Source organism: Antedon mediterranea, chromosome 6 (assembly GCF_964355755.1).
Source record: "Antedon mediterranea chromosome 6, ecAntMedi1.1, whole genome shotgun sequence".
Taxonomy (NCBI): Eukaryota; Metazoa; Echinodermata; class Crinoidea; order Comatulida; family Antedonidae; genus Antedon; species Antedon mediterranea.
Window position 1 is genome coordinate 26,338,273 of NC_092675.1, and position 13,486 is coordinate 26,351,758.

The 13,486-nt window shown below is 29.3% G+C and overlaps 1 protein-coding gene across 1 annotated transcript in view; it reads left to right on the plus strand.

The window, feature by feature from the left end:
• Positions 1-3,751: 3,751 nt before the first annotated feature.
• Positions 3,752-13,486, plus strand: part of LOC140052544 (uncharacterized) — a 45,579-nt gene continuing 35,844 nt past the window's right edge. Inside the window, exons 1-8 of the mRNA XM_072098152.1 lie at positions 3,752-3,796; positions 4,102-4,253; positions 4,612-4,747; positions 4,857-5,006; positions 6,749-6,883; positions 7,632-7,763; positions 7,982-8,133; positions 11,079-11,214. Coding sequence (XP_071954253.1) covers positions 3,752-3,796; positions 4,102-4,253; positions 4,612-4,747; positions 4,857-5,006; positions 6,749-6,883; positions 7,632-7,763; positions 7,982-8,133; positions 11,079-11,214 — 1,038 coding nt within the window. The remainder of the gene's footprint in view (positions 3,797-4,101; positions 4,254-4,611; positions 4,748-4,856; positions 5,007-6,748; positions 6,884-7,631; positions 7,764-7,981; positions 8,134-11,078; positions 11,215-13,486) is intronic.

Here is a 13,486-nt window from a genome sequence, read left to right on the forward strand (position 1 = left end):
GGTGTGTAATTGTGCAAGGAAGTGAATCAGCTCAGAAAGACATCATCTCAAAAGTATTCCGTAAGTGAACACCATGTAAAACGAATGCATTTATGAATGAAAAGATAAAGCCTATAATTAACGAACTAAAGGATCTACCGGATACAATGGTAAATTTAGAAAGTCTCTTTATATTAACTCTTTAGGTATTAGTGTAACTATAAAACCTTATTTTGATATATTAATTGTCGTTACATATAATATTTACGAATAAAAAACTTTTCTATAAAGGTGTACCTATCTATACCGGAAGTCTGATGATACTTAATATTGCAAGCACCTCTATCACCATTGGATGGACGGCATGGGACAAAAATACTGATGATGGAGATGGTCCAGTTGTTGGATACTTTTTATACCACAAACTGAACAATACTGATGATTGGAAGAAGACATTATATGACAATTCTTTATCAGGCACTATTAATGGGTTGATTTGGGATACAGAATACACTTTCAGTGTTTCAGCTGTGAGACCTGGTGAAGGGGGTGAAGGACCAGTTGGAAAAGGAACAGTCACAGCAAAAACGCTTTGCGGAAGTATGTTTAACTATTATTGTCAAATACTTTGTCTACTATCGATGATAACCGTTAGAAATATCTACCTAAAATAGAATTTTATATATTTTTATAATAATATATAAACATAGAATGTGTAAGTATTCAATTTCTGTTAATACGATTTATGTCCAGGAAAATGTATACCGGTACATATGCCCAGCCGATTATTGGTACTTTATCTATGTAAGGTGCATGTACTTCGGGATGTTATTGAACAAAAGTTGTCATATGTGTAGTAGACACAGTATCTAGTTTTTTGTAAAGAAATATAGTACTAACCATAAAATTAAACAAATTTATATAGAACATATTGAATCATTATTATTACTATTACATTTTCCTACTGCTGCATGACCTTGAACATCATCATCAATAAGTTCCTTAAGTATGTATTCAAACATTTTCGAGAATGTAGAAACATATCTTTATTATAATTTTTGTTAAAAATGTTTTTTATTTAAGATCCTAATGTTGGTAGCATTATTGGCGGTGTGATTGGGGCAGTTGTATTAATAGGTTTGTTGGTTGCGAGTATTTTTGTAGTGTAAGTACTCTTTTATTATTTTAGTTTCCTCAAATGTGTATAATTGTTTAAATGACTCGAAATACCAAAAATCGTTAACAATAAACTTGATTAAAATCAATTAAAATATTACGTAACATCAGTTTGATTTTGTTGATGTTTTTTTAATGTTTTTTCTTTTCCTTTAAAAAGGAAAAGAAAAAACTACAAAGGGAATCTATGCCATAAAAGTTCAGGTGGAATACTACTTGAAGGTATGATAATTTAAGTATCATTAGTTATCTATTATAATAAATTCTAATGACTTTTAAAAACAATGCATATTCTTTTAAGCATACTAATACCTAATGTTTACACTTGTATAATGCATAATGTCTGTATGTCTATGTGTTGCCTATTAATTAATATTCTATTGCCTTTTTTCAAGAAATGGGTGGCCATAATTATCATTATTATCACTGAAGTTTTCAATAATTGTATTAATATGTTGAAGATGAAATGAATAAACGCCACAAAAGAGAAAAAAAAAGAAATGGTTGGCCAACAATTATGTTATACTGCTAAAACAATAAATACCGCGTTCCGAATTCGCATAATATTTTCACATTTTACTATTTTAAATTTAGTTTGTTATGTTTTATTTTGTAATTCATCACATAAATAATGTATTGGTTTACATGACATTATAATGCTCTATTTGTTGCAATATCTTTATTTAGATTCACCACAAGTAAATAGCTTCATAGACGAAGATTCATGCTTGGTTGATTCACCAGCTCGCATGTTCAATGTATATTTATCTGAAGGTGGATCGATTCTGTATGAAAACGTTACTTTAGAACCATCAACGAATCCTGATTTCTCACGAAGAATTCAAATTTCCGAGCTTGTTGGTTATTTCGCTTGTAAACGTCTAACGGATTTATACCAGGAATTTGAGGTTAGTAGAATGCATAGACACTATTAAATCAGAAGTAGACTAGTATCATTATAAATGATTCAGAATTATACTTTACAAAAAACTATATTTTTTTTATGAAAATACAGAATTTTCACAAATCAAACTTAACATAATATGACAACCTGTTTTGTTTCAATTTATAGTTAGGCCTAGGTCATGCTAAGCATGTCTCTACATTTTACTTAGGTCGAAATATTACATTAATCAAAATATTGTTTTATAAGCTGTTACCAGCCGACAAGACTCGTCCATGGGATATTGCAGGCAAAGAATGCCACAAGACCAAGAATAGATTCAAGAACATTATCCCATGTATGTATCCAGTTAGTAACATTGACTAGTTACATGAAAACAATTATGTTTGCTTTCATTTATTTGGTTATTATTAATGATTTAATGATTATTCAGTTGAATAGCTTACTTTGTTTCTGGTAATCGTCGTATGTCTGGGTCATTTTATTCATATATTTATGTAATGTCTGGCGTTGTGCTGTTTTACTTTGTACCTAGATGATCATGCAAGAGTCGTGTTGGATAAGATTAACGGCGATCCTGATTCTGATTATTACAATGCAAGCTATATTGATGTAAATATACAAAACTTTAAATTACATAGTAGGCCTACATGTATGCAGACCGTTATACGTTTTATTATAAGCAACACAATTCCACATATGTCTTAGTCTTAATCCAAAAATTGCATAAATAAAAAGGTATAAAAAGATAAAAATGTAATCATGCATTCGCATTACTCCAGGGTATGGGTTTTTTTTTAACTTCAAAATTATTGCATTATTGACGTGTCACTACACTTTGAGAAAGCCAACTGATAGTTGGTGAAACGTCAGGTAAATAATCATTGTTTATTTACTAATACAATCTACGGTTGAGATATAATTAACTATTATATTTTATTCAAAATTATTAAATTAATAACAGTATAATGTAGTTTCCAACACCAATATCTTGTTATTAATTATACCGAGTAAAGAACAATTGACTTATTTCGTGGTCTGACAATTATTAAGTAATGGGAAATGAAAAACCAGGCGCTTAATGTCGGCGTTTTATTTTACTGACATCGGAAATATTTCAAACTGCATTGTAATGTATATTTACTGTTTAATTTAATGTCATAGGGTTATAACAAAGAGAAGTACTACATAGCATGTCAAGGTAAGGAAAGTAAAAACACCATTATTATAATATTTGAAAGAACATTACAAAAGAGAGAAGAAAAACACTACATATAAAGGTTTTAAAAATCACTTTATCTTCCCACAGGTCCCAACAAAAACTCTGTAGGTGACTTCTGGCGAATGATCTGGCAGAAGGATATTAAAGTAATGGTTATGCTTACCAATATCTTTGAAGGAACTAAGGTAAATTAAATTTTCTAAACCAGTCAGATTAATAAAAGTAATGTATTGTTTTTGTCAATATCATTAAAGTTATAATTCTCTTTTCTAATTTCTTTTATACATCTCTCTCTTATTTCAATTTAGGAAAAATGCAAGAAATACTGGCCCGATGAACACGAAAAATTTGTCTTCGACGACATCACTGTAACGGTTACTAATGAAGAAACAAGCGAGCACTACACAACTAGAACTATTGCTGTGCAGCTCGTAAGTATTATACTGTAATTATTATTTTAACTTGATAAAATGGATAAATATTCTATCAGTAATAACGTTTTCCAAATGTTTCTAGTAAGCCTCCTAAACTTTATTTAATATTTCTCTGAAATGTAAAATATTATATTAATTATATTATTCATTATCACAAATATTCTATAACACATACAGTAAAGGGTTATCTCTGGTCAAGTTGAATAAAGTACGTTCACTAAATCAAACATGTTTCGTTGGCACGATCACAAGCTTTATGATAAAAAACATTCACTCTTAAAATAGTTAATACGTAATTTTTAGGAAATCATTTATATCGTATGAATCGGGTTGTGATATCACCAGTAACACTTTATTAATGATAAATGATATTGCATTATCAATAGGAAGAAAATGAACAACGTATCATAAAGCAGTTTCATTTCACTCAATGGCCTGATAAAGGAGTACCAAAGTCTGCTTCTGGACTACTGCGTCTTATCCAGAAGGTGAAAAGTGTTCGAGGAACTTCATTAATTCCTGTATTAGTACACTGCAGGTATGTTTAATATCAATGTGTGCACTAAGCCTACTCTAAGTATTTCATACTCATCTTACAAAATCAATCACAATGACTTCATTGACTCCTGCATTAGTGACTGCATGTATACGTACTGTATGCTTACGTTAACATCATTATGAACATTTTAGTTAAGTTATTTTACCCGTTACTTGCCTTAACTGTTTATTCATAATTGTTCATTAATTGTTGTACAATATGTTCAGAAGTTCAAAATTATACAAATATATTGAGTGTTTATACTTCTGCAACTTTCGTATAATGATCAATGAAGATATTAACTAAACATTTTACAAACATAGCATAATTACTCTAATCAGTGAATGTTCTATTACAGTGCTGGTGTTGGCAGAACCGGTACCTATATTGTCATTGACGCCATGTTGGATATGATAATGACTGAAGAAGCTGTCGATATTCTTCAATACATAAAAGATATTCGAGAAGCTCGCATTAGTATGGTTCAGACACCGGTAAGTTAAAAAAGAATACCTTTAACATTATAAAATATTAGAGTTTAATATTATTTCTTTTCAAAATTTTCGGGAAATACTCTTTTTTTTCTAATTCTTACCAATATAGGAGCAGTATGTGTTCATTTATAGTGCATTGAGCGAGTTTTATCTAAATGGCGTTGTACAATTTCCAGTCTCCAAATTTACAAGTCGTATTACAAACTTGAAGCGTATAAATCCAGAAACAAAGAAAACAGTTATTGAAGAAGAATATGACGTAATTATTGTTATATACTTTCTTACGTAAATTGTTACTATCATACATTACACTGCCAAATGCTTAGTATAGCATCATTATCCGTGTAGTGCACCTAGTCATATCAGCACAGGATATATTGCCACTCCAAATGTACCAAATTCAGTAAAACTTATAGGCCTAAACTGGATTTTTTTCCTTCAACAGATGCTGATATCTGTTACACCTGTGCCACCTATAGAAAATATGTCAAGTGGACGTCAAGAACAAAACTTAAAAAAAAACAGATTTGGAAACATTATACCGAGTAAACTGTTTAACTTAGAAATTGAAAATCCAACTTCTATTATTCAAAGCAAAATACATTCTTTTTTTTTATAGATGTTTACTATTTGTTTCCTTTTTTTAATATATAGTTGATCGGTCTAGAGTCATATTGCAATCAGTGAACAATAGTTACATCAATGCATCGTTTCTTAATGTAAGTTTTAAACTGTATTATGCATGTTGTCATTTTCAAATTAATAGGCTTCATGCATTTGATTCTGTTACATAAACAGAATCAACCTGCTTTTCTTTTTCAACCTCTTATACTGTTGGCTTGAAAGCTGATGATCTACATGTCAGAGGACATTGATGGAAATGAGCGAGGAAATAATAAATATGAAAGTATAATTAATAACTTAATTTAATATAATAACTCTAATTTGATAATTGGTAATAATAAGCGGATCCAAGAAAAACACGAATATATTGTTCCATGACACAATTTGAGATATCATATCTTATTGTACAGACACATACACAAAAACATAGATAAAATTATAAACTTATTTGTGTAGGCACTAATTCTCGTATAGTAATTATACTAAATAATGATTTAACAAGGCCAACAGCCATTAAGTCGCGTGCTACAATGCATAGTGATACCGGACCGACAGACAAACAGACCGACAGACAGACAGACCGACAGACAGACGGACCGACCGACATAGTGAACTATACTGACCGAAATTACTGAACATGTTTAAAAATGTTGAAATGTTTAAAAACATTTATATTTTTTTAATTTACACGTGCGTAGCCTGTCACTTTTGACATGCTCGTATAACGTAATTTCGAGTTGAAAAGTAAGTCAAGAAAACAGAAATCGGGCAAAAAGAGTGCGCAATAACATTTAACGCGCAGTGCGCGTGCAAAAATCTGCGCACTCATGGCAATTTTGTAAACGCTTAAAATTGCCTGAAACGTACTCTTATTTCATCGAAAATAAATTTTGAAAATTTTAGGCGCGCGTACGCATGCGTTACATGCGCTACGCACGTAATTGTATTGCCATATGATGATTTATGCCCTGAAATTTATGAGTACCAAATTTTATTTAATTGTGATTCATGGTTGTTAAGATATGATTACAAACGTGATTTCGTTAAATCGTGCGTAGACCGCGTAATTTTTTATTGCGCACCGTGAAATCATAACCACATCGATTCCTGGCCATAAGGAATATTCTGTGAAAAATTGATTTAGCTAGATTAAACTTATATCAAGATAAGGTCATAAAGCGATAAAACGCATAGTGATACCGGACCGACAGACAGACCGACAGACCGACAGACAGACCGACAGACCGACAGAAAGACAGACAGACCGACCGACCGACATAGTGAACTATAGAGTCGCTTCCACGCGACTAAAAATATGTTAATAATAAATCTAATATTTAATAAATATTTAAATTAATAATTGATTTAATATTTAAGGGTTACAAAATCAGTAATAGATTCATTGCCACCCAGATGCCAATGGAGGATACTGTTGATGATTTCTGGCGACTTGTTTACGATTGGAAAACATCGACTATTGTGATGTTGAACCCCATGGATAATTCTGACCAGGTGGGTACAAAGCAGACTGATGTTTAAAGTTATTTATTTAAAATCAAATGATGATTACAATAAAGAAACTACTTATGCTTTACATGCTATTTATATATTTATTTTATACATATTAAATGAGAAGCAGTAAAGTAAAAATAGTTTAACATCGTCTGTGGTCAATTGGATTCAGAGAGGCTTCGGTTCAAAGCCAATTGGAACGCTTAACATATTGTACCTTCCATAGAGTTTGGATTTGATTTGATTTTTTTCAGGTTTCAACATAAAATTACAAGACAAAAATTAAAAATACAAATAGAAACATGCAATGTATTGCACAGTACACACGAAACCTAGGATAGCCCATAAAGTAAAAAAAAAAAACAACTTATTTCCAATGGGGTCCTATTATTATAAACTAGAGCGACAAAAACAAAAAACGTTAAAATTACAAATACGAGTACACAATAAAAAAAATGGCATAGATAAATAGACTTATAAAAATATGATACACTAAAAATGTGATGACTATAAATAAATATTAAATACATGTAATTATATATTATATATTTGTTATAATGATACATGTAATTATATATTTGTTATAATGAAAGAGCGTATAGAATACAGTAATCCACATAAACCAGGAATCCCGCGAATGTATGCATTGTTAGGTCTTAAGTTGTGCTTGTTTAACTATATCATATAGTACATACACTTTCAAGTTATTGTTGTGGGAACTATAAACTATATGTATTATGTTTTTTAGACATGTGCACAATATTGGTTGGACGAGGGTAGCACTAAAACTGTCGGAAATTTGAAAATACAATTTGATTCAGAAGAACGTAGAAACCAAACTATGATAATCAGAAAGTTCTCTATACATACAATGAATATGGTAAACATTTATCTTAATAAACATCTATTTTATAATAATTATTTAAACCTTTTCCAATAAATCCAGTATTTAAATTGCTTGTTCTACCCCTTCCTCTAAAGTGGGACCTGCCCACTCGATTCAGCTTTTGAGCCAATCATTTAAATTAACACAAACCCAAACCTATAATCATTCTGAAAATCTTATATTATACTAATACTCATGCATAATGTCTTTAGAAATCTGAACCATTTTATGTGACGCAATACCAAGTTACTGATTGGCCAGTTGACCAAGACACTCCAGAGAAATTGGAAACATTGTTGCAGGTGTATGAAATGGTTCAATCCTCGCACACCGCTGTTAGAAATCCTATTGCAGTTCACTGCATGTAAGTACAATCAAACAATTAACATTATAGTAAACTAATGACCAACTACTGAACCACAAATTAGTTGATTTTAAGGCCATAATATATTGAGAACTGTACTAAACTAGCTAGTACCAGAAAAAGTAATAAAAGAGGTGGATAAATTAATTTTTAAATTCATTTGGGAAACCAAGAAAGAGAAAATAAAAAGAAAAACCATGTGTGCCAATTACAGTCAAGGTGGTCTAAAAATGGTAGAATTCAGATCTCAGGTAATATCTTTCCAAGTTAAATGGTACAGGAGACTGTATGAAAACGATGATGCCAAATGGAAATATTTACCTACATTTTATATAGAAAAGATAGGCCCAAAATCATTAACCTCAAATTTATCAAAAGTTCCGTGTAATATATCCGTACCACCATTTTACCTCTCAGTTATTAAGTCTATAGCAGTAGCTAATGCTTGTAATAATAGATTAAATAAGGAACCAATAAGCTATGATGACATTATTAATCAATCATTATGGGGTAATGAGTTTATATGTATTAAAAAGAAGCCGTTATATAACTGTAACTGGATTAGTTCAGGGTTTTTAAAAATATATGATGTAATAAATAATAATGTGTTTAAGCCTGCGATAGAGATAAAAAGAAGGTTAAGATGTACACAAAACTGGATCAGTGAATATTCATGTATATTGAAAGCCATTCCAAAAGAATGGAAATGTATTTTAAAATCAACACATGACATTAATGTTAATGATATACCTATTACAAACAATAAGGTCTTAAATATGACGTCTAGACAATTATATAGATTCATAATAGATGCTCAATATATTACACCTACGGCACAGGTTAAGTGGGAATCCATATTTGGTAATATGCCATGGACAAAAATATGGGTTAAGAAAGTTTCTGGTCTTAAAGAAAAAAAACTGGCACATTTTAATTTTAAATTGTTGCACAGAATATTGCCAACAAATGAAAGATTACATAGGTGGAGACTTGTAAATTCCCCATGTTGTGACACATGCAATGTTATTGAGAATGATAAACATATGTTAGTAGAGTGCATAACAGTAAAATGTTTATGGAGAGAGATAAACGAAATAATTAGAGCAGTAAGCATACATATTCCTGTTTTTTCTTTCAAAAGACTTTTATTTGAAACTGACAATAATTACGTAAATAAATTATACACTTTAGGAGCATTTTGTATTTATAAAGTAAAGATATTAAGTTTATTGGAAAAAGAAAAAAAAATCAATCTCCTACAAATATTTAAAGCTGAAAAAAAGATAAGAAATATGTAAATCTGCAGGTATACTGTATATGCTCAACCAGATTAAGGAAGAAAATATGTAAATGAGATACCATGAATGATGAATCTATTATGTTTTTTGTTTTTTTTTTTCTTGCTACTATATTGTATGTTTTGTAAATATGTATACCTTGATGATTTGAAAACAAAAAGACAAAATGTGAAAAGCTTTTTATAGATTGATGATAAAAAAAAATGATGAAGGATAAGAAGGTCTAGGTTTAAGTGGTGAAGTGTTTTCATCAAAGCTTTCATATTATAGGTATATACCGTATATAAGTAATTTGCACATTCTTACTGCATGTGGAATTTTGAAATGATAAAATGGTTAAAAAGAAAAAAAAAATTTCTAATTTTGTTAATGGATCATTAAACACAAATGTTGTTAAATGATAATGTATGTATAAAAAAAAATAATAGAATAAATAATAAGTAAAAAAAAATAATTGAATGAACCCACATAGGAAAAAAAAAAGTTAAATGAAACTTTGATGGGTTATAGGCCTACTGTAGATGCAAAAAAGGATAATCTGTTGGAAATAAATTTTGTAAACATTTAAAGAAAAAAATAAATCAATGTTAAAGGATGAGGAAAATATAATGTTAACAGTAAAAAGTTAGTAAGTAATTAGTATAACAGAGAATAAGCATTGTTTAAATGAAAATATGTTTGCATAGATAAATCCAAAGAAAAATAAAATGGGACAAACCCATGGGATGGATTTATTAAACATAAAAGTATTATAATTGTATGAAATAAATATGCATGTAGATGAAAAAAAAACAAAACAACTATGTAAGAAAAAAATAAGCTTTGTTAATGAAAATGTGTTATAGATAATATGTATAAAAAGAGGAAACTATGTAATCAATGTGGTTAAATGATAATGTATGTATAAACAAAATAATATATGGAAATATTTTTTTTTTTTTTTTTTTTTTTTTTTGTGAAGAAAATAAGAAAAAAAAAAGTGGAATGAATCCACATAAGAGAAGAAAGTAAAAAAGTTAAATGAAAATTTAAGAAGTTATAGATGCAAAAAAGGATCTGCTGGAAATAAAAGTTTTGTAAACATTAAAGAACAAAAATATTAATATTAAGGTTAAAGAATGAGAACAATATTATGTTAACAGTAAACATCTAGTAAGTAATGAGTATAACAGAGAATATGCATTGTTAAATGAAAATGTGGTAGAGGAAAAAATCAAAAACAACTATGTAAGAAAAAAATAAGCTTGTTAATGAAAATGTGTTACAGATAATATGTTTAAAAAGAGGAAGCTATGTAATCAATGTGATAATATGTAAACAAATGAATAAAACTCTTTAAATAAGTATATGTATACAGATGATTAAACAAACATTGTAAATATAATGATATGTATAGTGTATAGTGAAAAATATATGTAAAGAGAACAGTGGTATGGAAATAAAAGTGGGATGAACCCACATGAGATAAAAATAAAAAAAAAAAAAAACATTATAGTAAACTAATGACCAACTACTGAACCACAAATTAGTTGATTTTAAGGCCATAATATATTGAGAACTGTACTACTTAAATGAAATTCAGTTGAGCAAATTTACCAAAACCAAACCAAAAAATATAAAATATTCATTTAATATATTGAATTATAGAAATGGTATTGGGCGAACTGGAGTATATTGTACAGTTACAGAAGTATTGGATAAAATGAAACAGGATGACGTCATCGATGTTTTCCAATGTTTGAAACGGCTTCGTGGAAATCGACCAGGGCTGGTAACAAATTTAGTAAGTTCAAAAAAATAACAATACAGTATTCTACGTATGTTTTTTGTTCTTGGTGAGATGAAATTGCATGTAAAACCACGTCAATAACAAATTATTTTTACTCGGTATAAACTTTTAATATTAATTTACTATATTTTAATATTTTGTATTATTCAATTTAATATATTGTGCGTACAGTAAAGTAAAAAATGACCACCGTCAATAATATGTAAGCATCGTGGAACCACATATAACAGTGACAATAATAAATCGTAATCGTTATTGAATATTTACAGAGGTTCGTTTTTTTTTATTCTTTATTTTATTTTTTTGTCAGAAACAATATTCTCTGTGTTATGATCTAGTGGGAGCCTACCTTGAGCGATTTGCAACGTATTCTAACTGATGACGTTTCGTTACACTAACCTACATTGAAGACATCCATTTTGAACATTGCTTTACCACATTAAAAAAAGGCTACAACGAAATAATAAATGAAATTCCAATGTCTAGTTGATCAATATAATTATAATATAATAAGCAGTTTTGATCACGTGAATATCAAAACACGAAGTTCGATTTTTTCTTTTTTCTATTTTGTGGTTTACCACCACTTTTGTTTATTCATCATTCGGATTTTCCATAGATATTAGTTTCTGATGTTGTTGTTTTAATGTATTCGTTAAATAAAATAATTATAGAATTCATGAAGAGTCCCAATTTTTATAAATAGATTTTGGTATAATTATGTTTCCGCTAATATACACATATTATTATGCTCTACTTTCAGTCCAATTTAAATCAATTTAATCACTTATCAATATTTGTTCACAGTAATGTAGCTGTAGATTTGTGGTTAACTTGCTTGCCGATCCAATCCCTAGGTCCAGGTTTCAATCCTGACCTAGTGCCAGGGTTGCACTCTTTTAACTCCACTCTCTAATCCTAAAATGAGACTTAGTTTATAAGCATGATCAATTATAAAATAGTTTATCCATCCTATAATTGGCGAGTAATTCGCTGTTGGATATGTATGAAATAAACTTTAAAAAAATATGAAATCTTTGGTTGCCCACATTCATTTACATAATCTTTAAGATTTGAAAATTACAAATGACATAATTAACTGAGGCGGTATTGTAAACAAAAAAATAGGCGGAACAATTAATTAATAAATTTGTTAATATATTTGTTACTAACAAACAACTGAGAAATTAATCTATATTATGCTAATTATTGGACTTTGGTATCTGAGTAACATTTCTATTATTTGCATGGCTATATTTAGTACATATATTGTTTTGGTTTGCATGGCGAAATCGAATGTTGATATAAGTTTGCGGTACACCACATATATTAGTTCTGTGGAGTTTCTCGACGTTTCGATCAATATGCTTTGATCGTCCTTAGGAGTTAGAATGTATTTAGTACACTAATTTAGATAAGAAATTATATTATAATACAGTAATACAGCAAATATATACAAGTAATAGAGTAGGCTCGCATTGGATTAGGACAATGCAGTGATGTAAAAAAAAGTAAAATATGCAGGTTACGTGTTTATCATCAAATTATTATAATCAAAATTATGTTTAAAATCAGACCAGCTGTCATTTTAGAACGTTAAATTATTAATAAAACGCTATGATAAAGTGTATATGATAATCACTTTACATTTTACAACATGTATAATTTAGATAATTTTCAGGGCTCTGAATTGTAGGCTATTATGTGCCGGATGTGAAAACGTAAATAAAGAATAAATGTAAACATTTCTTTTAACAAAACAATATTGAAATAAAAACTCTAGATGGTCATTTCAGTCTAATTAGTTGGTATCTAAGTATTAGTTTGTTAAAATGTGTACGAACCAGATAAAATGTTCAATCATTGTAAAAAATGAATTTTCTGTGATAATTTCTTTCTTTTGTAGACGATAAATGAGTATTTATATTTCTGTTTATGCCTTTTTATATTCTTTTTTTTATTATCTTTGATGCAATCAAACCATGTTTCGTTTCACAGAACGGACAACGGCGCCGTTCAATGCGATGTTGGCAATGTTTGTATAAAATATTTCCTCATTACAATTTAGTTAGACATCGGACTACGGATAGGATTAATTACTTCCTCATCACATTTTAGATAGACATCAGGTTTACGGATGGTTTGATGCACCCTAAGCTCAACTCAGTAAGTATGACGATTGTAGTGTTACAGCCATGTGTCTGGTTGTGTATATTTTAGATGCTTAGGCTACACACAGTGCTGACATTTTTGTTTACAAGACTTT